Genomic DNA, 26,259 nt, shown 5'->3' with positions numbered 1-26,259 from the left:
AAGGTTTACTATCTTGAATAACAGTAACAAAGACACCATCCATGCTCCTGCCCTTCAAGGTGTACTGGGAAGAGGACTGTGAGCAGTAGGTATCTTTCAGAGGTGTATGCCTGAGCGTGCAGGATGTATTTCGAATACCAGTGTTGTAAGTGGCCTGGATTCACGGGCAGTGCTCTGGAGGGAACAGGATACATTCTGTGTGAGGGATTTTAGATGATGGTCTGTGTAGGGCCACAACAGAAAAATTACAATCTGAATGCAGCTGTGAGAACGTAACCTTGAAGAAGGGGCCTGGGAGGATTGCTATTGAACAGTATGTTGTTGCAACCTGGGAGCTGCTGTTAGCTGGCAGAGCACGGACCCGGCAGGCCTTGTTGCATGTGCTGGCCACGCGTGAGGCGTGAGCATTTTTCCACTGAATCTGCTGAGGGTGTAAGAAAGCACGCTCAAAGCAGAGAGAGGACACAGAGCACGCTCTACGAACCACAGGGGACACCCTGAAGGTGCCGCACCTACCTCCCTTCTCCGCGATGACCCCACTAATGCTCATCCTCCTGCTCAGCGGTGTCTCGGGCATAGTTGGGTTGGTAAGACTCTCATAAAGGGAAAACAATATGCTAGTAACTGCTTATACAAGGCTATAATAGAGCAATAAATACCATTGTGCTTTTTAAATATTGTGTGTTGGATGAACTTTGTGCATAGGAATCTTGTGAACCTGTTACACTTTCTGAAGCCATTGCAGTTCCCCTGTGGCAAACACGCCGCTGAGTGGGACTTTGTCACCAGCACCGCTTATATCTAGGTTTGGAAGGGAGGTCTTCCAGCATGGGTAGTAAATATGCAAAACCCAAATGAAGTGCAAACCTGGGGACCCAGACTGGTATTGTCTTGCCATTTGCGGAGCAGTGCATGACAGATACATGATGATGAACTGGGTGACCATGAAAGTTATTCTGCTTTTGGATTTGAATTTAATTGTCTTTTGAGTGAGACAGTGATGAATTAAACACATTCTGCAAAATTTTCACGCCCCAACTGTTTCAAAGCGCGTAGTAGTGTGGGGACTGCTGTCATGTGGTTATCTGGTCAGCTGCCTTGGAGGAGTTAGAACTGAAGAAGCCACACACTGCAGTGGTACTTGGGGTTTGTGGTGCGATTTTTATCTCAGCATTGTAGTGATTACTTTTTAAAGGCAAACTTTTGCTACCACTGGGTTGACAGTATAATAAAGGGGGAACTTTCTCCAACAGAAAGAGCCACCAAAGTTGTGATGCGTTCTTGCAGATAAATCACATGTCATGCTGCAAATTGCAAGGACAGGTGAAGCTGCATAACCCTGGCTTGGACTTCCAGAAACACTAAAGTGGCTGAAGACACACATGCCACTGTCTTGAAGTGCTTTTGAAAACCCTTTCTTTGAAGTGTTTTCAGGCCAGGTTTTGCTGTTGCTATTAGTGGTAAACTGGAGCTAGGCTCAGACAGCTCAGGTCTTGGTGGATCTGGAGGAGTACCAACAATGAAATCACAGCTTTCTCAAATAGGTAGCTACGCCTCCTCTATTTTGCATCCGTCATTCAGAACCTCACAGGTTAATGCCTGGGGAACAAACTGCTTTGTACAGGTAGGCCAAAGCTACAGAAGGCAGTACTCCTGCCTACAGGGCAGAGAGCACTCACTCCATTCAGTCACGCTCAAGGCTTGGTCCAGCCACACTCCTCTTATGGTTGGGTGCCAGAACAAAGACAACCAAAGCTGGGCACGCTGGAGTGCTGTCACCCCTTGGGCTCCGGTGCCAAGGGACTGGCCAAGGGTTTGTTTCCCCTTTGGTAGGAGATGCTTCCAAGCTGCCTATCAGGCTGAGCTGACCTGGGTGCTATGAAACGGGGGGGAGCGGCAGTGGGGCAAGGGGTAGGTGGTTCCCGGGCAATGAACCCACTCCCTTCAGAGCCAGGCCCGCGGCTGACAGCCCTCTGCGTCCCACTGGTGACCCACCGCGCCTGCTCTGCGTGCGCCTCCGCTAGCGGAGGCCCCCGGGATAAGGTGAGACCCCCCACCTAAGGAGGGTGTTGGCCAGGGCCCTGACGAGCGAGAAGCACCTCTGAGGGCATCCCCCGCCCGCCGTGTGCCCCGGCGCACGCAGCCCCCGCCCCCCCCGCCGGGCCCGCTGCGCCGCGGTCGGATCCCCACGGGCCGCGGTGCGGCCTCTCCGGCAGGGCGCGAAGCCGCCCGCGGCCACGACCTCTGTCCGCCTCAAGCAGGAAACTGCGGGCGGGTCTCCCCGGGCGGCAGGAGGGGGGCGAGGCCGGGCCGCGCCGCGCCGGGAAGGGCCGCACGGCGGCGCTGCCGGACCGCGCTCCGCCGCCCGCCCCGGCCCCGCCCCGGCCCGGCCCCTGGCGCAGGCCCGGCGCCGCCGGGGGCGCAGAAAGGCGGCAGGAGCGAGCGCCGCGGGGCTGTGAGCGCTGGGCGGGCTCCTCCTCCCCGGCCTGAGGCGCAGATCTGCTTTCGGGGAGCGGCTTTGGGCTCCAGGCCGGGGTCTCCTGCGGCCTGCCCTCAGCGCAGCGTGGCTCGTGGCTTGCAGCGCAGCCCTCCCAGGGGCGGTCACTGGCTGCTGACGCTTACGAAGGCCTGACTGCTGTCTATGGTTTCCTAGAATCCCACCCGAGTCTCCACACGTACACGTGGCTGTATGTTTAAAAGGGGTTTTTTCCATCAGAACGAAATTCTGAAACTTGCGCGGCATAGACCAGTGCAATGTTTCCATCTCCAATGCCTCCACTTGGAGGGACGGAGCAGGTTTCTTAGGGCTCAGGAGGTCTTGAAGGTGTGGTGGCTGAGAATGGGCGGTTTGGTCTTCTGTGTAGACATTTAAACATTTTTTTTGTCTGTGCCTGCTAATTTGATCAGAAAGAACAAGGTGTAAAAACAGTACTTCCAGCAGGCCAGGAAAGACCCAGAAGCAAAGGAATTTGAATAGAAGTCACTTCTTTGTGTCACTGTGTTTTCGTTCTGATTGTTAGCAGCCTCTCCTCAGGGAGTAGGTGAGGATTGCTGGTTCCAGCCAAAGCCCAGGTTGGCTTGTTAGTAGAATTGTGATTACCCAGATGCAGAGCAGAGAGGCTTCAGGTTGGAAGATCTCCCCATACTACACGGTCAGTAACAATTTGCTGAGTCTAATTATATTGATGAACCTGTGGAAATCAGAGCAGTTAATTGATAAGATAAAACATACACTTACAATCAGCATGGCTTGTGTGGCTATACAAGGTCTGGAAATATCTATCATGCAAAACATATTAAGGGAAATACGTGGTACTGGCCTGCATGTGTTAAATTGGAAAAGAGGACAAAATTCATCACATCCTCAAGAAAATGAGGAAGAGGATCATACTAATACCCTATCCTGGCATTAATACAAAGTCCAGAACACAAAAGAAATTCAGAGCAAAATGACTTCTGTCACAGCAACCCTGAGTCCTGATCCTGGCCAGAAACAGTTCCCTACAGCCAAACAGAGGTTCCCGTGATCAAAGGCATCATCTTCTTCCCTGATCTGCTTGGTGGACCCAGAGTCTGTAGCACAAGCAGAGCATTTACACCATGGTGCCCAGGGCAGTTCTGGGCAGGGGGCTGCCCAGCCTGTGTGGAGGGAAGACTCAGCCCCTGCGTTAGCCGTTGGGGTGGATGGTGCCTCTGTCGGCTGTTGCACTGCCATCCTTCAGGAAGGGTGGCTTGGCTGGAAACTCCTGCAGGGTGCAGGTTTTGTCTCCGTGCAAGCAGCCGAACATGCTGTGGCTGAGGGACAGCTGAAGGGACTGTTAGATGCAAAAGACCAGGGAATCACAGCAAGGACCTGCAAGTGTGTGACTCATACAGACTTGGAGACACTATAGCGAAGAGGGAAGGAGGACAGCCATAACTCAAAGGGAGGCTGAAGGAACTCCCCAGAGGCCAGACAGAACTCAGCAGAACTTGCTGCCACTCAGAAAGTCACTGAGTTAACCAACATTAAGCCTGGGAGCAAATACCTGCCTGCAAGAATGCAGGAGACAACAGGAGTTGTCTATAAACCCTTCTGATATGTTTGCTATTTGTCCCAAACTACTTTTAATCCAGTGAAGTATAGCTTAAAAGCCTCTGATGTTCTTCGGGAGCTCACTGTAAGGAAGGAATCTAGACACCCCGCTCACAGCCAGCTTGGATGCTGTCACCACACGAAAAAAAATTTGCAGTAAAAATTAGAATGACAATGAGCCAAAAATAGAAATCAGATATCTATATTCTCTAGAGAACATAAGTGATTGAAATGACTACTCTAAAACATCACTTTAACCACATTGATCACATTACAGATCACCATAGGATATTCTGGTGAATTGGCCTTTGTCATTTAAAGACTCCAGATCTCCTCACTGAAGTTCCCAGCCTCCATGCACCTCCATGCTCCCAGGAAACAGGCATAGCTACTTCGTAAGAACAAGTTGCACATCTTATTCCTGAATTTGGACCTTCAAGATATGACATTCGTCCTCGTCTCGAGGTCCCATGACAGCCACACGTTACCATGTCGAGTCAGCTTGATTATCAGGGACTTCACCCTGACGGTGCAACCAGAAGAAACTGCAGTGCATGCAAGTTACAAAAGTTAATAGGGCCAAGACACAGCACTCTCAGCAAAAGCAACTAGCTCTGCAGCTGTCCAGCTCCCATCTCGATTAGCTGTCCTTCTGTGTCTCTAGTGCACACTCTATACAGTTCAGGGTGAATGTATTCAAACTAGCTCTTAACTGGATCACAGAGCAAACCTGAATGCAGGAAGTACCTAGTTACATTCAGGCAAGCTCTGCAGTAACTAATATACCCTATTCTCAGAATAAAGCCTCAGTACCCTCTGCTCAGTCTAAGCTGTTCCCAGCTACTATTAAGTTGGCACAGGCAGATGTACACACATGGTATAGGAATGTGCAGCTCCCTGCTTGCCCGTGACTGACTGCTGGCGAACTTTAAAGAACAGGCTTTTCACACTTGATCTCTTTGATCTCAGCTCTGTGGTTGCTGGTCATTGAAAGTGAATGTTTGCTTAGGGGGCTTTTGTTGTCCTAGCCAAAGTGCTTCTTCAGTTTTGGGTCTGTAGCCTTGTGCAGTTCTGACTGAGCCAGAGCAAAGCACGCCCATATCCAGAGGAGAAGTCAAGCAGCCCGCTGGAGCCTGCTGCAGCACAGTGAAGCTGGGGAAATCGAGGTGTCCATATTGTTTGTATACATAATACAGAATCCTGGATTTTCTGTGTCCTCATCTTAGTCAGCTGAGTTACAAAGACATCAACCCAAGAAAAGTCCTCAGTCTGCAAATTTTTGTAGGTTATTAGAGTCAGTCAGGGTAGCATTAACATACGCTTTTCCTGTTGCTATATTCCTCACTAAGCACCCACTGTTGGATACTTAATCTGGGATGCAAGATACTTGACCTACAACTTCTTGTTCTCATCTGGTCCAGCCAGCTCTTACCTTTACACTCATGAATTGTTTAGATGACTATCAGAAAAGGTGAAAGTTGGTGTTTCTATGTTCTCACTGCGTTGATACTGCTGCTAAACATTGATGTTACATTAGTGTCTGGGGCTGATCATAGCACTGTTCCCAAGCCTAACATCAGAATTCATCAGGAATCCCATTCTGGCTGGGAGCTGCCTTGGTTTGCTGCCAGGCCAGGAATGGAGCTATGTCTCATCAGATAGCCCTGGAAAATATGGTGTGATAAATACCAGTTTACCAGTTTTCTCTGTGCAGATCTGTTTATAGATCAGCTGCTTATTCCATTGTTTCAGGTGACCACTGAAAAGCCACACACGTGTATCCTCTCTTTAATTCAAAGTCAATTCTTCTTGCTGCTTGCCCTGTTTGGCTGCTAGAATCCTTTATCCTTTATCCTTCACTGTCTGCTATACTATGTCAGCAGCAGAGGCCAGGTATGGCCATTGGGAAGCCGTATTCAGTACATACCATAGAGGTCAGCATCACAGCTGATGCTCATTTTTCGTAGCTGAACTATCCTCCCTTTGACAAAAGTGGCTCTTCAGGTGCTGCTGTGTACCTCTTTGAAGGGGCTGTTGGATGCAATTTTGTGCTTATTGGTTATCCCAGACCTTTTTAAAGACTTATCTCTGTGCCTGATATTAGGGGGTGCCTGTTGTGGTCCAGGAATTTTTAAGCACTGTTTGTTTTGTTGGTGTTCACAGTATGATGGGGAACATACAAATGTATTAATTCCCATGCTAGGGGTCTTACTGCACATGCAATCAACAATATAGGATTCTTTAGTTACCAAGTGATTGATTCATGTTATATTGATTTAGGCATTCAGCTCTGCAGGCTGTTGGTTTCTTTCCTTCTTTGCTAGGTAAGAACAAAGCTGTTACAAAAAAAAAAAAAGTAAGCCCATCACACCGCTTTACTTCTCATTGGGTTGCTGTGGTTACACTATGTTTTCTAGCGACATCAGTGAGGGCTCTGTAATGCTTGCGTGATGGACGGTTTTGGTGTCTTTTTTGCTTGAAGAAAAAAAAATAGCTGAAGGGGAAAAAATTAATTTGGCCATTTGCATCTTTCCTTCTAGTTACGTTTTCGTAACTAGGTGATGTGTTAGTGGTTTACAGAGGAGCAAGTGGTGATTTTTTTATTAGCTTTATATAATACAGCTACAAATGATTCTAGTTGATATGGAAACATAGCTATTTTTCCACTACGAAAAGAAACATTTCATTGTTTCCAAGCTTTGAAAACTACCTCAGATATCACCTTTTGTCTGTCTAGGTTTTTCTGCTGTTTTCAAGGCTATTTGAGGTGTTTTCAAGTTCTTCCATTTCTTCTGTAATACAGAACAGCTGATCATCCTTGTTTACCTGGTCTCAAAGTCCACAGGGTTTCAAAAAGTGACAGGATAAATCCATGGAAAAGGAATCCCTCAGGGTTGTTAAATGCAAAGACACAACCGTTTGAAGTTCCTGAGCTGCTGGGGAGGGAGGGCTGAGACAGTATTTTAGGAAGGTTTCATAGCATACTTCCCTTGATTTTATACTCTTCCCTGGTATCTGCTCTTGGTCACTGGGAAAGTGGACAGTGGGTGGAGTGCATCATTTGTCTGACCTGCTATGGGCTCAGTTGTATTCTTAGGTTCTCATTGTTGCTGACTATGATAGCAAATTGCAGTTTGGTTTGATAAATAACATCAAAGCCTAAGAAGTGCAATATCATGCATGTTGTTTGATGCTCATAGGATTATCATGCCTTTCGGGTGGGCTTATTCTTGTATAGGAAAAAGGTACTACTTTAGGGTAATTCTATAGGTCAACAACTGCAGGTTCTCTGACTGACCTGCTATTTCCATTGCAGGCCGGGCAGATCACCCATGTAACAGAGTCTCCTGCAATGCAGTGGGTGGTAGGAGCAGTCAGATGTGCTCAGTACACACAAAGGAAGCAAGCAGCCTTGAAAAAAATAGTCACAGAACTCTGTGAGCAGCCTGCCATGCTTAAAGTGAGTAATGTCTTGTCTCCTATCAGTTTAACTGGTTAATTACACATCCAAGTCAAGCAAGGGCCATTCCTGATTTCACAGAATCTGGAACTGTTTAGCCTCAAGAAGGGAATGCTTAGGAGGCATCTTATAAATACCTGTGTATAAATACCTGATGGGGGCTGTAAGGAGGACAGAACCAGACTTTTTTTTAGTGGTACCCAGTGACAGAAGAAGCAGCAATATAAGATATTCCATTTAAATATAAGAAAACTTTTTCACTGAGGGTAGTCAAACACTGGCACAGCAGCTGACCTTGCTTTGAGCAGTGGGTTTGGATTAGGCAATCTCCAGAAGTGCCTTTCCACCTCAACCATCCCATGATTCTCCATGTCTTTATTCCAGTCAGTCTGTATTGTGGCATTCTCACATTGTCTGTGATGTGTTTGTATAAGTTTTAGGTCTTATCCTGCCTCACCCTTTCCAACAGAAACACCAAAGAGTAAGGGCTTTCTGCTTCACCACCTAGGAATTCAGAGGTGGAAATCACCATCTATATAGCTGCTGCAGTGTCTTTTAGCATTATTCCTAACTTTTTTTCTGCCTTCTGTCTGGTCTTGAATCACACCTGCAGACACTGTAAAGCGGGTACTATTTTATTAGTACTCCTTTATATTGTACTCTTCTTGATTATTGCAAATAGTAATATTACCACATATAAAATAGTTACTGCTGCTGTGTTGTCCTACCACAGAACTGAGTGTCTTTTGGTGTTCCCACAGCCAGGGAGTTAACAGTGCCTGTCTTATTCTGTGTCTGTGGAAGGAATAAATAGAAACTCATAATGAAAAACAAATGCTAGAGGTTTATTTTGCAACAGCAGCTACCCGTGGATTCGCTCAGAAGTGTGCCCATACAGTAGCCTGTAAGGCCCAGACTACTCACAAAGGCATAAACTTACAGATTTAAAAAAAAAAATACGGTAAAAAGGAAGGAACTTACAGGGGTAAACTGAAGGCCCATTAATCAAGCCTGAATTGCCTGAATTTAAAAAGTGTCGGAAACAACATTTTTTTAAATTAAAACGTCTCTGTATGATATGTGCCTAGTGCAGACGGCTTTGGTGACAATGAATACATAGGTACAGCCTGTCTTGCTGTTGGAAATCTCTGTCCCAGAGTGAGTTAGCTGCAGCAGGGTTCAGAGGCAGTGCAGTCTTGCTACATAGTTTGCCAGTTTCAAAAAGATGAGCTATGATGTCTCATGCCTAAATATCTATGGACAGTACAAATAAGATGCATGACCGAAGTATGTGTGGCTTGGAGAGGGAAAAGAAAAATTAAGCACAGTGTTGCCAGCATAGATAAAACTACAGCTGGAAATGGATTCAAAAGACTAATCCTTGGTAGGTAGCAGCACCTAAATGGATGATATGAGTTACATGAGTTTCTCAGATCAGAGATCTTTCTTGTGTAGAAATCTAGAATCATAGAAATTAGATCCTGTATTATTGGTTTCGAACCATATACAGTCAGTTTCTTCTGTCATAAAAATCTACTGAGTAAAGGATGTTTAAGTGTGTCAAAATTGTTGGAAACCATTCCTAGTTCTGTTGCAAGACATAGATTCGCAATACCCATCACTAAATCTGCTGCTGATCTGTGCTGTAATAGGACAATGTTGTTAATAGCATACCCCCTTTAGCAGTGTCAAAGAGCTTTAATATAACAAACAAATAAATTATTACGATGTTTGCTATTGGACTTGCAAAGTTTCAAGATAAGGATTTCCCAACCTGTATAATTGCAAAATTGCAATCTTTCACAGATTGTCAGTAAAAATAAGGAAGGCCTGCCAAGCTTGGAATTTTTCCACTGAAAATGCAGAGGGAGTGAGCACTCTTCTAGGATAGTCAGCGGTCTAGGCATGTTCCTGCCTTTGATGTGGGATCAGGCAGCAGCAGTCTGTGTGCCTCACTTCCCAGCTGAGTACCACAGCCTTTGGGCAAGTGGCTCTTCTCGTTCCTGTCTCTGGCACTGCACAGAAAGTCTAATTTTGACCCAAAGAAAGTTTTGTCAAAAATGGTTTAATCGCTGCATGCATGCACGCACGTGCGCGCACTCGCACAGTTTTTTAAACAAATGAGCATTCTCTGTATGAACTTTCTGGCCAATTCTAATTATGTGAAGGTGAGTAATAGGACCAACTCACCCACCACTGGAAAGTGGCAGACATGCACTCATGGAGACCCAAGTGAACAAATTAGGGCAGGAACTAAAGAGAACTCTGCATGACTTGTAGAATGTCTTGATTTCAGATTTTGCTGGGGTATTCTCTTCAAACACTTCACGATTACAGAAATGCCGTGGTATCTCTAGTGATCACATATCATCAGAGCATCAGTTTCGTGTCATAGAATCATAGAATCATAGAATCAGTGTCGAAAGAACTGAAAACAGTATTTCAGCAAAACATGCAAAAATTTTCTAGCAACTAGATGGAAACTGGCAGCATTTCATTTTTCAGATAATTTTAAGGTTTTATTTCAGAAGAGAGTCAAGACAATGTATTTCTGAATAACTGATAGGCTTTTCCAAGTGTTTTTATTATAATGAAATGTGGGTTAGGTAGTATGGGAAGCCTTCAGGGTGCTCAGTATAGAGCTATGCATAACTCACATGCATATTTCTGTATTGGTATTTTTCATTGTATATGTTTAATAGATTTAAATCCTAATTCCACTTTCCCACACTACCTGCTTCATGTACAACAAGCTATTTTCAGCTTCTGCTCTTCCAGTTCTGTTGCAGGAACAGCCTTCTGCAACACCTAAACATTTTGCTAAACTTTACGTTATTGTTACTGTTATATGCTGAGTAAGATTTTGTGATTTATTCATGAGCTTAAAGCCACATGAATGAGCTTTTAGTGTGAGTCTGAGTAGTTAGCTACAAGTGTCAATTCTTTTAATCCATATACTGGCCTCCAGGAAAATTAAATTTGTAAAGTAAAGAGAGGATTAAGTTAAAAGGAAGTTGGAAAGATCCAGTTGGGTCCAACTGGCAGTATCTAAAGTTCTATGTGTCATAATAATTAATTGAACTCAGAATCCCAGAATGGTAACTACCTATAGCACAAAAAGAATTATAATAAGAAAAAAAATGCTGGCTAGTTATTGAAAAATAATTGTAATTTCATTACCCACTCAAATGTCATAATTAACACAAAATGCTTCTGGTTTCATTGTAAGGTGAGAAAGGAAGATCAACACAATAGTTTCAGCTATATTTGGCCTCATCTGGATTTTGTGATATTAAAGCTTCATCATATTTTTTTCATTACAGATTCGACACTCACATACATAATTTCTATTCTTTTGCAAAGACTAGATTTATGAGAATAACTAGTTTTAAATTCACTGTCCAATCTGAAAAGAATCTGAAATTTTGACAAGGTAGGAAGTTGAAAAAAAAACATTTATGTTTGGTAAACACGTTTTTTGTTATAAATTCGTTACAGTAAATTTTAAAATGAAACGCTATTTCAAAGAATTCAAAGCATTTCATTTTTAAATACCAACGTATTTCCTTTTTTTTCATAATTTTTCTATACACAAAAACTGGCCAAAATAGATACAGGCAAAATGTTTAGTATGAGCAGTTTATCAGTGGAAGAGGATATTCAGTTCAAATACTTCATCTCTCTAGAGCAGGCCTAGGTGCTGAGTGTTTCCAGTTCTGCATGGTAGAAGGTAACACCAAAAGCAACCATGTTGCTATATCTAAACTGACTTTTTGGGGGGACAATCATTTTAAAAGGCGCCAGATTTAGAGATGGCATTCCTTCTATGTGCAGACAGACTGACTTCCTCTCACTTCCTCCAGACTCTTCATTTTGCAGCCTGACTTTCATTCAGGTGCCATGCGGGTTGTTACCCTCCTCTGCATGTCATCCACCTACTGAATAAGACATAGCCTGTGTCCCCTCTTAGCTATTTCACATATCTGTCGGACGAGACACTAGCAAGCTGGTCCTATGCAGCATCCAGCACTGAAAGACAAAAGAGGAGAAAGGAAACAAATGTCCGCACTTAGCGTCGTGACTGCCCTACTTCCAGGAACCATAAAGCAAATGCTTAAGGTGTGTTTCCGACTGAGGCATCTGAAACCTGAGAGTGAAGCAATGTTGTCCACTCCCATGAGAGAACCTCAACTTCATTGTGATCAGTGGTAGTAGAGCAATTGCTGTACTTAATAAAAGTATACGGAACCCTGGTCTTTCTTAATCATAAAATACAAAGTAAAAACATGAGAAACAATAAGGGAAGTTAATCTGAAGATTACAGTATAAATTATGACGTTAATGTGATGAATTGTTACACCAGATATGCGTCTGTGGTTTACATATGGGAGGGGGAGTAACATGAGTTTGGAACCTATTGGTAAAATTATTAGAATGGCATTATATTATTGCAGAGCAACAAAGAGAGGAAAGAGTTTAAAAGATGTTCCATCTTAATGAGAGAGTACTATAAAAAGACTAGACAAATAGTAATAAAATAAAATATGATATAATGAATTAGTTTGGCATTATAAAAGAAAGGAAAATATTATTAATTTGTGAAGCAGACAGTCATCTTTGCTACAGAATTAAAAGTGAGAATTAAAAGCTCTTATAAATGCTACCCACACGATGTAACACCTCACCAAAGCTCAACTATGAAACCAACTTATTCTGCTGATTACTGCTGTTCTAGCCATCTTTCCTGCATGTAAAACATTAAGTCAGCCAATTATGAAGCTATTGAATGTTTCCAGAGTGTCACTTACCAGAAGGATTTGATAACTTACAGAGAAATGAACTGTTTTGCTTTCTGATCTTGATTAAGTACTGCTAACATACAACATTTTGTCACAGTTTCAAATGTGGATTATTTTTAGTTCTTGTTTCCCCCCAAGTATTTCTACAATTTTTGTCCAGCTCATTGCCTCTAAATTATTAATCTGTATGATGCAAATCAATTAGAGCAGGTTTTGTGTTTCCATAGTAACACCTAACACCGTTTCTAGTGCAGGAGAAGAGGCCTATTTTTAATCACCTATTTGTTCTATTTGTTTGGGTTCAAATGAAGTAAAAAGGTGACAATAGCAGGAACTACAGACTGGCAGGTAAGAAGGCGGACTCTGAAAACATATAAGAAGAAAAGAATTCTTATCAGAGTTTCTACAAAACTTCAAACGCCTCAGTTTTTGCCACACACCAGCACATGAAGAGAGGTTTCTGTAGTGTGGCTGAAGGCCAATAGAGACCAACTTTCAATGAGAATTTTCACAGGGAGGAAGGAGGTTGAAATTTTTCTTATAGTTTATGATGATGCAAGTGCCCAGCATTAAGTATTGTAGAAGTTAGTACATACCAATACCCTCACACTCTGGGGGCAGACTTTCTAGTTTGCACAAAAGTAAGCAGTACTTCTGCTGGCCCCACCCATCACTAGTTCAAGGAAGCTACAAATCCCCAAGCAGAAGCTCTGAAAGCAGGACTAAGGTGTAGTAAGTTAACAATCACCCATTTTGTGTAGAGCAGGTTTAATTTATTACCTGTATGTACTGAACTCTAGGAGTCTTTGGGGTCTGGCTACTCAGTTTCTAGTTTGAAAGAAGCATGGATTATTTGCTCAGTGTAGATATTTTCATTCATGTAAAAACAGCAGTCCTATTTTTTTCATGTAAATGGAGATCTCGGCGCAAACATTCATGTTAATTTCCCATAGGAAACCCACATCCTGGGCACTGATCCTGACTGGGAAGAACAAAGCATCCTGCTGCTTATTCCAGATTTCAACACAAGCTGCTGCATCACAGGGCAGAGCATGAATGTCAATAAATCCCACCCACGACACATGGTAGTCCAATCAGGTGTTACCCAGTGTTTCAAGCTCTCCCAGCTGTATCTCATGTCCTCTTACAGGAGGTGGTCTTCTGAAAGTCCCAGCTATTGGAAGCATGTAATTATGTGAGGAATTCCATTTTCCTTAAAAACAAGATCTTTTTGTTGAAAAAAAGCCAACCAATTATAGAAGCAGTCCAATGACAAAAGAAACATATCTCAAAATGGACTTTTTTAGTCAAGGTCGTAGCTGTCAGGTTGCCTGATATATGGTTTCTCAGGATTGTGACATATCTTCCTGGACTCTGGCAGAACACTCTGGGCAACTGCAGCTGCACAGTTACTGTCAATGACCTATGTGTAAAGAGTTTGTGGTGAAAACAAAGAACCACCAATACATTATTTTTAATTTTGATCAGTCAATATTTCATTAATTACTGAACTGGCTGTATTATAGCTCAAAAGTAAGATTTGCTTTCTTATCAATTCTACTGGTGAATAAAGAAGTACTACATAGCATGCTTGCAAGAAAATTGCATGCCTATAAATATTGTGCTATAACAGAATTCATCCAGATTCTTTAATCCGAATTTTGGCTGCATATTTTTATTTTCAATTTGTAATACACATATATTGAAAAATGCCTCTGTCTTATCGCTTCTGCTGCAGGAAGCTTGCCTGTTGCTGTTCCTGGGAACAAAAGTAACTTGAAAAGTTTGGGACATCATCTGTATCATGTGGATGTTTGAACAGAACAGAAGCGTTGTTGTGTAGAAATGTCCCACCCCAGAGCAGCAAATAAAGCAGATCAAACTGAACATTTTAAAGTACTACTTTTTCAGAACAACAGAGAATGAAGAAGAAAACCGTCAGTGAAGAAACTGAGAACTTTTTGTTCAACTGTAACTTCATAACCACTAAAAAACGTTCAGTAAGATATAAAACCATGGCTGTCGTTAAGAGAGCTGACTATTGAAACAGAAAGAAATGTCCATTTTTAAAGTTAAAAAAGGGAAGAATAATATCATTTTGAGTAGTTAATAATCTCCTACTTCATGGACGCATCTGTCATGCCACGTCAGCAGGAATTATTAATGATTCCCAAAGAAGTTGTGTCCCTTACCTGAAGTCTTCCTTGCTCTATCCCTCTAGTAAACAACAAAAAATATTTAAACTGACTTCAGGGACAATTTTTACAGTCCCCCTTCCCATAGTTACTAAGACCTTTTATCAGTAGCTATTATTTGCTCAATCATACCACAGTTCCTCACCATTCCTCTTTGATATGCAATATAAAAGTACCCTTAAATAAGAGTGTTCTTTTATCAGTCACAAAAAACATTCACACAAAATGATAACAAAGTCGTGTAAGTGCCAAATGTCTGCATGTAGAAGTACAGGAATAATTATGCCCAAGTGATGCTCAGGAATCTGCAGGATCAGCAGAATATGATGCTGTGTATTCGTAATTCTTTCCTCACTCTCTGCAGCTCAAAATTTTTCTGAATTTCACCTCTTCCCCACACCTCCCTCCCAGCCTGCATTCAAAATTTACATTACCCTCCCAAGGACTCTAGAGGCCCCACAGCCTAGCTGTGATAGAAGCTAGCTCAAAGTACCATTTATGTGTTCAAGGAAGCATGCAGTTCGCAAATGTCAAGAATAAATTGGTTTTAGTAATGCATAAAACTATCTGCTATACACCAGCCTTCTCTGGTTTGGATTTCGTGATATAACTCTTGGCTGCATCATCTGATTCCTGTTTATGCCTCTCCTAAAGGCAGAGCTCTTTAGGCATGGTTCGGTCTGTTCCCATTGCAGGGAAAACTGGTGCATTTTCTGGTTTATTTTTCAAGGCTCACTCCCCAGAAAGCTTTTGTCTAGGGAAAGGAAGAAGCCAGTTGTATCTTACCTCCTAATGTACTTTGCTTCCAAATCTCACCTCAACCCCTCATACACATACTCATACTCTTTGGAGCTGTAAAGGTTGAAGTCAGTACTCAGGCAGGAATTGTATCAAACCAGTTATGAGTTATCTGACCAATGCAAATGTTTGTTATTGAAAAAACAAGAAATTAGGCCCAGGGGAATCTTGAGCAAAGGTCAGGAGGTTAGGAAGAATAGGAATAGGTCAACAAAAGTCTGCTCTTCCATAGCCTAGGGGTCCTTGATTTTATTTGTGGGGGTTTTGGGGTTTGTTGTTTTTTTTTTTTAATTTGGCAAAGACCTGTAGAAAACAGCATGAATGGATTTTCTCTACAGACCTCAAGGCCTGACTGGGTAGTGAGTTCAGATTCACATATTCCTCCAAAGATTGGGGAATCTGAATATTTCATGGGAAAATCTCTAGTGCTAAAATGGTGGACTACTCATTGCCTACTTACAGAGTAGCCAGGTGGGAGGCTTTTGTCACACATTTTTCTGTATCAGCTAGGACTCTGATAATTGAAAATGGCAAGGAGAAAAGTAGTTCAGATAAAAAAGTGGATGAAAATGATAGTAGAGTGCTGGGGGTAGGGGGGTGATGTATGCATGTGCCATTGTCTTTCATGCAGACAAGTACACCTGTGAATGCCCACTCAGATGCAGCCAGAAACTCACTATCTCTGTTTCATAAACAGGCTGACATATCTCCTGGCTGGGTGAAGGGTACATCAAAAGAGACTCTTCCTGAACCTCACCAAGCAGTATGGTCTAATTATTCAGCTGTCGAGGTAAAATACTCAGTCATGTTTTTAAATTCCCTGTTCTAATGAGCAGAGTTCTGAGACCAAATCCTTTCACCTTTGCTTTTCACTTTCTTCCCCAGAAAGAGTCAGGATTTCATCTTTATTGCATTTTCTGGCATGTACACTGACCTAGAGTTTGCACCATTCATATTGGTACTGCTGTGATTGACAGGAAACTATATCTGACTTACATATCTCAATTTTTTTTTGCAGTGCTGATTGTGGCAAGATGCTCTCTAAGTAACTGGAAAAAGCACAGAGCTCAAAGTCTCCTGGAGGGCAGCACAGGGCACCAGGGGAATGGAAATTCCCTGAGGTCTGAGCTCTGCACTCTTCAGAGCTAGCTGCTATATGGACCATATGGAGATAGGTATAAATATCATCTCTGCAGGTACTTAGGCCCCACTCATCTCTGTAGTGCCAGATATAAATTTGAGAGCATCGTCAATGAAATCTGAACTGAAATCCCACTTTGGTCATCACTGCTACATTTGTTGATTTAAGTGCACCTATTACCCTGCCAGAAAATTCAAAAGGAGAACCTGGCTTAGAATAAAAATTATAATGCACATCTATATAACGCTGAGCTCAGGGAAGGCTGCTACAGTGGTAAGGAAAGCCAGAGAAAATTAAGTATTGCAGAAGTAAGAGGCAGTTGGAAGAAGTAGCTATTGAGGTTGAAGAAAAGTTCAGAACAGCCAGAGAATTTGGGCAAAGTAATTTCCAATAGGGTAATTAATAAATATCATACCAGGAGTTATTTAAGTGCAGGAACAAACACAAAATGTTGCTATTGCCCTGCATGAGATGATCGTTTCTGCTCTGCTCTCCCTTAACCTTCACTATTGAGGTAATGTAGCAACCTTCAGCTTATTTAGGGCAGAATTCGTTACTGGTCATTACAGGCTGAATATCTGAAGGAAATGCTAATGTACTAAGAGAGTGGGTGCAGAAGGTCTAACCATGATCAACTTAGCTGCCAGAAATGAAGGTGAGTTGGAATATACACAGGTCCTGCGGTGACACAGATTCACAGCCAGCTGTGGCCAGAGGTCATGAGGTTGTCTATACAGGTCCAAACCATCTCTTCACCCAGGAGGGATAAACTTTGAAAATAATTTACTCAAGCTGTTTTTAGATTGCTTAAGAAAACTGAGATCTTGGTCCCAGTGTAAAGGAATTGTCAATGAAAAAAAAAAAGAAGAAACGGTTGATTCCTGATTAGGAGTCAGACACAGGATTCAGGGCATATCTGAGCTCCTACTTGCTGTGGTGGAAAAAAATTGCCCTGGATAATTATTCTTGCTTTGCCATAGTAAATTTATTGGAAGACTTTACAGCTTGTACAAGTGGATGTGTGGGTCAAATCTATTTTTACCAATCATGGAACACTTTTCTCTGAGCAGGCTGCACTTGAATAGGCAGAAATTCAGTCATTTTGCACTGGCATCAGATGTGTGATCTCTGACCGTTTTCATTGCCAAAACAACAGGTTAATGGAAAATTAGGGGAAAAAATCCCGGACTGATGTCAGAATACTAAAACATGTTCAGAAAAAGGATATGTCATCAGATGCCACTTTTACTTAATGCACTACAATTGTAGGTCAACACTGAGAGATTAATTAGCACCTGCAAACATTGGCAAATTGAGAATGTGAATGTTCATTTGTACAGTTGGAAGTAGTGCCAGATGAAGGGGCAAGAGGAGAAAAACGAACCAAAGAGCGGTGAGATTTGGTGTTCTGGGAACTGCTGCCACTGCAGAAACATGGTATAGAGGGTTGTGGGGTTTGGGTTCACAGTTACAGAGCCAAGAAGATGGATTCATAGCCATGAAACAGAGACACATTCTGCCAAATTTTTGGGTTGCAAGGTGAAATTTTAATAGCAAAGAGTCAAAGTGGTAGGTCGTAGCTGAGAATGCTGAAATTGTTTTAATTTCCAGCAGCTTTGTGTGTTGGCTAGCATTTAGTGAGTGAGAGTGTCAAAGAGGTGCAAAGAAAACAGGATTTGAAACTAGGACTAGCTTTTTGTATAAACATGTACAGGAGATACTGTCAAAGTCGTTACAGCTACCTTCTGCAAGTGAGTAACTTTGCTGGAAGTGAAAAGGTGATTGGTAGCGTCTCTGACCCACATCACGGCAGCTCTAACTAGACAAATAGAAGACTTGACAGATTTTAATGGTGTCCCCTGAGGACGAGATCTGAGAAAGTAAGTGTTGGCATAAGCACACAGGCTCCTCAGAAGTGCAAAACACAGGGTCAGAGGGGAAAGGTTCATCTTGTCATCGCTGCTTTCTAACATGTAGCCACTTCCTGTTTCATCTGAGAACGGTGAATAAGAAATGAACTTGAATTTGGGCAAAGCTTCAAGGTTTTTATTGAATGGTACATAACTAATAAACAAGATTATACACTGTCAGTATTTTCATGGAAAATAGACTCACTTAAACACAGCAACATATTTCTGCCTTTTGGATAGATGCTAATTTAGCATTTGTAAAACGCAAGGCCCCAGCAGAGCTGGAACATCCTCCCAGCAACAGCCTAAGAGGGCTCCTGCTGGGCAGCCTTCCTCTCCAACCGAGCTGTCAACACTGGCTCAGATATCATCAATGTTAACTCCAGCATGGCATTGCTGGGACACAGTGCCAGTGAAAGGAGTTAAGATCAGGCTTTTAGAGCAGCAGTGTCATCAGTGCCAGCCTATGGTGATGCCTCTGTGGAAGCGCAGAGCACTAATGCCAGAAATGGGACCAATAAATAGCAATGCAGGGAAACAAGTCAACATTCCTTTGTACATTAGTGTGCTCTTCTGCCTCTGCCCCAGACCTATAGGATTAGCCTTGCAATGACACACAAGCCTCTGTCGCAATAGTGTTTGGATTTCAGTTGACCAGTAGACATGGTGAAATTTGACAGTGATGCTCAGCTGCAACAGCAATAGCTCTTAATGCTATACATATATATATGTATATATATATAGACTACATATTGGTACAATACAACTCAAAGAATCAATGGCCTACGGTAGCCATTTTTATGTGACAGGGTTAACCTTGAAATATTAATGCATAAACTATTTATTCTCCTCCAAACCATAGAAGTTACAAAGAATATTCTCTCTCCTTCCCATACACCCTTGTAATAAGACAATTAATTTTATTTCTTTAACTTAAGTGAATTATCAGACTCTCCATCCCAGCTAGGAAACGGTTTCTCTCTTTCCTTGTTTCAGTTAACAGTGATGTGGAATGGAATAACTTTTTTCTCTAGCTTTTCAGAAGGCATTTTCACATAGACCCCAGTAGTGAGACATCGTCTTCTCTTTATCTATAAAATACAGGAAGACAGTAAAATAAACAAGCGATCTCAGCATGATCATTGAGCAGCACATTTTAGAGAAAACCGATGGATGTTCTGCCTTTACTGAGTAGAAGGTATTCTAGACACCTTTCCCTGTCACCCCTCTTTGTAGAAGATCTGTTGAGACCATTTGAGGGAGAATTAGGAGTTACAGGGGTCATTTAGCAAAAAACAGAGTCCTGCCATTCATTTAGCCCTTTGAAAGTGCTCCTGCTGCAGAGTTCAGTGTTGGTTCAAAACTAGGAGTGTTCACACCGGGAAGTTTCATTTAGCTTCTCGGAACAAGGGTGGACTGAAAAATATGGGACAGGGATACTACTTGGTTTTAAGTTTTGGCGACAGGTTTATTTCTAACAACTACTGTGAGTGCTCCAGACCCCCATGGAAAGAGGCAGCCCAGCCTTATATTTCACATGCCTCTGTCTTGTGCAGACACTTCTAGCTGTAAAGTTAAAAATGCTGTGTTACAATCACCTCCCATCACCAGGGGAAGCCTCTTTAAATTTGCTTTGCACAGAGGTAAATGGTGAGAAAAGGAAAACTCAAATCCTGGGATTTTGTATTAATCAGTTGGGAAATCAAAGTACATGTGAAGACGGTTGCCTTTGATCCCAGAAGCATCCAGGACTCCAACCTGTTCTAAGCAACCACTACTAAGCCAAGGGTCAGTCCAGCTGATGTAAGCTGGCTGCTTTCTGGTACTCTGGCAACACAAATGAGCCATAAACAAATCTAAATGGCAGCTCCAGCAAGTTCTCTTATTTTGCATTATTGTAACATCATTGTACCAGTAAAAAGGAGCATCCCAGTGTGTTTGTTCCCAGTGTTCTTCCCTGTACTCACTTCTTTCTCCTTGTCCTCGTCACACAAAGGGGTGCTATTAGCAGGATGGGGCTGAGTTGATGGCACTTACCGCTTTGCCCACGAGAATGGCTGAGATGATGATACTGTAAAGAAAAAATCCTGAGGCAGTAGCTCCTAATACCCAGAGATATATGGTAGTGTCTGGACAAGGTTCTGGATCTAAAACATATAATATCACACAAGTCATGTCACACATGAGCTTTATAAGGAAGCCCCCAGAGTCAATAAGTCAGCCTCCACACTGCTTTTCTCTAGCATATGCTGTCCCAGGATACTACCTGGACTGAGCTCTGCATCCCTGCCCACTCAACCTCCAGTGAAAATAAGCTTTATCTGTAGAACATACACACCTTACTCTCCTCTGTTTCTGCACTTATACATCCAACTGCCGAGACATACATGTACACTATATGGTATTGCTTATGCTGTCAAACATCCATACATTGCTAAATACATTGCATGGCTATGACTATGCCTGCTTTAGGTGTGTGCAGGGAGACCGGAAAGGATTAAGAGCTAATTGTGATTCTCAGAGCTTGAAACAGTGTTCAGCTTCACTTCTTAAAAAACAGAACTTTGAAGACCTTTGAGACATGATAGCAACTCCCTTAACCTGGGAATATCACAGTACTGTAAAGCTGCTTGGCTTACCAATGACATAGAGGTGCGTCCCATTTCCCTTGTTCATAAAATAGGGTGGAGGGTACATCCGCTCCATCTTGCAGACATAAAGACCAGTATCATTAGCTTGCAGGCCAGTGAGGGTGAGGGTCACATTGTTTCGGCTAGGGCTAACACGGCACTGAATGACCTCTTCCACACTGAACATTTTAAACTCCGTTGTGTAGGTTGAAGCACAAATTTCAATAAACCGGTCACCCGTCTGTTTGAGCAGAGTCACTCGGATTTCTTTTGCATTCCCAATGTGCTTGTATTTACACACCAAGCTGGCGACGCCTTGCCTGTTGGCCAGCACCATTGCTGGCTGAGTCACTTCCATTACTGTAAGGAAGTAAAGAGCATGATGGTAAGTGAGCTGTCAAGCAATGATCTGCAGTCATTTACTTGAAAACTGCACAGTAGGAAGGGAGTCCTACCACCTCCTATTTTCCATAGATAATTCCTAGAAATGCTGCTAAATCCATCTGAAAAAAGGACTCCAAGACCACGATTCACATAGGCACTGCACTAATGTACTTTAAAAAGCTCAAGAAGTACTTCGATTACTATATATATTATAAATCTCAGGAATTACTTGCTTAAATAGTAGATAATTTGGCCCACTTACTGGAGCAATGACCTGCATCTTCAGTTTCCCTCAACACAAACTTTTTAATACACATAAGAAAGCAAAAAAAAAATAGACTTCAGATGGTAAAGCTGAAATTCTAAATTTAAAATTAGGCATTTAAACCACAATTTCTGCCTGGTAGAAATAAGCATGTTCACATTTAGAAATGAAGAGGTTGACATCCTGTATGGAACATGGAACAGAATCATTAGGGTAACAGAAAAAAATGAATGGAAAGCCTGTTTGCATATTTTTGTTTCTGATCTTTTTACTCCTCATTTTTAACCAGTTATTCCCAAGCCACAGTACAGCAGCAGTATATACCCCATGCCACAGTATAGCAACACAACAAAGCCTGATAAACATACTGCAAAAAATCATTACAATTCTTAAAGGGAAACTAGCGTAACATGTACATTCCCACTGGCTGCATTTTACAACTTCTGTACTCTATCCTGCTGCACAATGGGAAGGCACTGACTTTTGCTTTAATAAGCTGTGAAGACTGAGAATTATTTGTTCAGCTTCATTTTATATCAGTCCATTTTGGGGCCAGGCTTTTCTTCTTCAGTTCTGCAGTGCAAGAATTTGGGACGAAGAGGAGTAGAATTTTTCCATCCATTCCAACCTCTATATCCACATTAGCAGCTGCCAGCAATATCACTCACAGGGCCTGCTTTGTCAAAATCTTTCTTCCTTCTTGAGCTACTCTGAATCCTGCCCAGCCTCTCTACTGCTCTAAAGTCTGTGTCTGGTTTTCCAGGTACCTCGCAGTGCCCCAAGACATTGTTCCCAGACTGTCCTATGGAGGGGTCCCATGTCATCTCCCTCTCCCTGTTGTATCCAGTCCATCTCCTGCAAAGATGTGAAACTGAGAAAATGTAGACACCCCCAGCTACCTTGCCTCCTTCATCTACCCACCTTCGGCAATGGCAGTGGCTGTGCAGAGAAAGCCCACGGTGACCAATATTGAGAGCATTCCTGCGCTGGGACAGATGCTGAAGGGGCTGAAGATGTCTGATGCCTTCAGACTTTAAGACAAACTGGAACTCTCAGGACTGGAAAAAAGGCGACACCTTTCAGGATACTGAATCTTCGAAATGTTTGAACCCACACAGAGTCAGTGTGTATATATATAGCTTTGATCCCAGATGCTGTACCTGAAAGTAATATGAAGCTTTGTTTTGGTTTTACGAGAAAGGAAGTAGTGGGTTTGATTAGTACGTGCACAGTTAACCTCAAACAGCATGAACAAAAACAACTATTCAGCAGATGGAAAATATATATTCAATCTGAAACTGCCATCCCTTCTGCTTTAAGAATTGGGGGAGGAAAGGCAATCATCCAATAGAGCAGTTCAGGCCCTTTGGTGCTGCCAGCTTGCACAATCATTGCACTTAATATTTTAGCAATCATCAGGTATTTCCTACTAGGACAACACACAGAGAGTTATACTTCTGCCTAATGTAGCACAGTGAACGGTGTGAGCTAGCTTTTTTTATGGAGGACTTCCCTCCGCCCCCAATTTCTTTGCTTCCTTTAATGTTAGTGCTTTTGATATTTAAAAATTGCTGCCCCTTCAAAATACTGCAATGATTTTTCATATCAGCAATGTGACTTGAATCATAACCCAGCTTCTTTAGGCTTTCCTGTTTCCAAGAAAAAAATTATCTATCTAGGTTTATAGCTAATGACTTCCATATCTGTACAGGACTTTCCCTACCTATGGACTTTACTGTATAAGTACATTGAGATTAACAGATGAAAAACACTGCAGGAGCTTTGATTATTGCTATCTCTGCTTAGAGCACCTGCGTCATTCCAAAAATCAGTGAAATAGTTTTCACCTACTGGCCTTTTAAAAGTCATGTAAGGTCTGAAAATCATTTTGCTTTTTTTATGTGATAGACTGTCGTATCCATGAATCATTGCCTAAAGAATTTAGTAAAAATGAAGTTACACTTCAGTTACACTAAAGGTCATCATTCTTTTTTTTTCCCACACTTTGAGACTTCTTTTAGAAGGTGCTTTATCATTTATATATGTAGAGCTGTTGGATTGCAAAGACCTACTTTTGGACTGTGACCTAGAAAACCTAACAGCATTAGTTCTTGAAGTAGCAGTAGCCTGTCCAATCCAAACATGCAGGGTAAATATTTGATCTTGAAATCACATAAATGCCTAATGATATAAATAAATTTACAGCTTCCATACTTAGGTGATGCAACAATTGTTTGTAATGACAGATTCATAGTCAGTTTGATCTTAACCAGCATTCAAAACAGAACTGAATATAAAAATATGGCTATGGGAAAATGAAAAACTGCACCCTAATAACCAGTCAGGGCCATATTGTATTACTGGTTAGACAAGCTTAAATCAATTTTAATATTAAATTTAGAATTAAATAAATGCTATTGCAACATCATGTACCAGAATATCAGTGAAATTTATGGCATGAAATTAACAGTTTATGCCTGACATTTTCATATCCAGAGTAGTAACCAAATTACCTGTCCTATATATCTTTTGGCCTTGGATTTTGTATGCAGTTAAACAAATGATGCATTTGAGCCTCATCAACCATAATGTCATCTCCTGATAATTGATTGAGACTGCAAATTGATGGTGCCATTAAGCACTAAACACTTGCAAAGGATTGCCATGTAAAACTCCATGCTTACTGCCCCATGTATCCACAGCATCTTATACAGCTGGAGTAAGAGGCAGAGCTCTGGTGCTGGTCTCTCTGGCAATTGAGACTGCTCTGGCACACATTGTGTTTCCAGTGGTACTCATCTTATTTCCTGGCTGTTTTGTTCTCAGTGTGCCTTTTCAGATCCACCATTTTTTACTTTTCACCCTTGTTCCTCAAAAGCCTAATGTTATGATGACTGCTCTTCTAAGTAAGGCACAATATGTCTTCCTGTGGATTCTCTTGAAGTCACCTCTGTCGTCACAGCCAAGGCAGCCTGAGGTCAGTCCAGAGTATCCCTCTCCCAAAGGATAGAGATCCCCTTGCTGTGGTGCCCTCTATCATTGATAGTCAGACTTTGGATTTGAATTAACGTATGCAGATAGCAGATGGATAACACAGTAAAACATAGATTTTGTTCCAAATAAGATCTCTCCTTCACTGCTCCCATCCTTCCCAGCTCAGTTATGGTATGGAACAAGGTATTCGTAACTGAATGAGTTCCCCGCTAAAATAAGATCCACAGGAATCGCTGGGGACATGTTTTCTCTCCGTTGTGCCCCTCTTCTAACTACTCTTCAGCTGATGAAAAGTCTCTGGGCTTCTGCTTGGTCCACTTTCTCTGTATATCACAGCCATGCTTTGTGGCCTACAGCCATAGGACCTGTCTTACCTAGTTACTGCACCTTCTTGTCTGTGTGGTCTGGTATCTTCCTGCCCTGACTTCCTCATCTTGAGAACTCTTTTTCTTCCCACCCTTTCCCCATCACTGGAACCTGACACACAGCCAGGGACCATGGTAAGGGAATGGGTGAAAGAAAAGCCCTCCCTTTGACTTTGAGATTCAGAAGGTCTTTCAGGAAGGATATTCCTCAGGCTGTCTCCAAAAGCTCAGTGTAAGATAAATCTTTCCTTTAATGCACGTCTTTATAGTATAGTACTCTTTGTTCTTAGGGGTGATATTAATCCCCAGGTCACAGGAAACCTTTATACTTTACATATGTTGCCATAGCAAAGTGTCAGAGCAAGGGAGGGGACTGAGAGACTTGCAGAGCTAAGCTGCAGAGCCTTAAACTGAGGAATCAGCTTAGGAGTAGTTTGCATCTCACAGCCTCTTTGAACTTAGCTCAGAGGGGGACACGCAATTTACACTGAACACTGGACTACACTACTGTGATTAGTCAGATTGCTAGTAAATTAAATAACTAGGTTTCTCATTTAAGTTTCTTTCTTATTTTGGATTAGTCGCTCACATTTTAGTGATTTGAATTGCTTTTCTTTATTGAATGCTTGCTAGGGCAAACCTTGCTGCTGACACCCTGTCAGAATTCCCATTGCAAGATGTTATTATTCACAAAATTATTTTCACCCTTTAAAGCCTGTCTCGTGCTGCCCATGTTTTTTTCTTCTGTGACAGGAACTAGCTTGGTGAATTGCTTGAGATGTAATGGGGAGAAGAGAAGCTTATCATTTGCATAAGTATCTGGTTTCAGGATATTTTGTTGAACTCAGAATGTGAGATCATGTCTTATTATGTTAAACAGTTCACGTTTTTACCATGTTAGTTTGCCACAAACCTATTGGGGTTTTGAAATGCACTGTCATTTGAGAAAAAAATCCGGACCTGTAAGTGGTATGGCTGAAGAAAAAAATCTTTTCTACAAAACAATAGGTAAAGGGAAAAGGAAATAACGCAGTGACTGGAAAAATATTGTTTCATTACCATTAAAGGACTAAAACCTGATTAGAGTAAGTAAAGGCCTAGATATGACCAAGTTCGGTGGATCTGTCTTGGTTCCTTCAGGAACCACAATTCACATCACAAAACCACTGATTTTTAAGTCTCTTAGAAATGTGGCCCTTCTGTCAGCTTCTAACCTGGATTTACAGGTGCTGCTCTCTAGTCC

The 26,259-nt window shown here is 42.1% G+C and overlaps 1 protein-coding gene and 1 long non-coding RNA gene across 2 annotated transcripts; one reads left to right on the top strand and one right to left on the bottom strand.

The window, feature by feature from the left end:
* The first annotated feature begins 1,944 nt into the window (after positions 1-1,944).
* Positions 1,945-26,080, top strand: LOC135313685 (uncharacterized). The gene is made up of 3 exons (XR_010373224.1): positions 1,945-2,043; positions 16,025-16,117; positions 22,421-26,080. It is a non-coding gene; the product is annotated as an uncharacterized LOC135313685 (long non-coding RNA).
* Positions 19,371-22,689, bottom strand: CTLA4 (cytotoxic T-lymphocyte associated protein 4). The gene is made up of 4 exons (XM_009515300.2): positions 22,579-22,689; positions 21,018-21,368; positions 20,416-20,525; positions 19,371-19,469 (listed from the first exon to the last, which is right to left on the bottom strand). Exons 1-4 carry the CDS (start codon positions 22,634-22,636, stop codon positions 19,371-19,373), a joined length of 618 nt encoding a protein of 205 aa, XP_009513595.1. The 5' UTR covers positions 22,637-22,689.
* Positions 26,081-26,259: the final 179 nt, after the last annotated feature.

The sequence above is a fragment of the Phalacrocorax carbo genome, chromosome 5 (assembly GCF_963921805.1).
Source record: "Phalacrocorax carbo chromosome 5, bPhaCar2.1, whole genome shotgun sequence".
NCBI classification, from domain to species: Eukaryota; Metazoa; Chordata; class Aves; order Suliformes; family Phalacrocoracidae; genus Phalacrocorax; species Phalacrocorax carbo.
Note: the sequence above shows the minus strand (reverse complement) of the source record. Positions and strands in the feature narration are given on the sequence as shown.

Bases quoted from the DNA above. Each gene is read 5' to 3' on its own strand.
- CTLA4 (XM_009515300.2), bottom strand. From the start codon at position 22,636: ATGCTCTCAATATTGGTCACCGTGGGCTTTCTCTGCACAGCCACTGCC. The intron at 21,369-22,578 runs GTGGGTAGATGA...ACTTCCTTACAG, and splicing joins AGCCACTGCCATTGCCGAAG to TAATGGAAGTGACTCAGCCA. The intron at 19,470-20,415 runs GTAAGTGCCATC...TGTATTTTATAG, and splicing joins CCATTCTCGTGGGCAAAGCG to ATAAAGAGAAGACGATGTCT.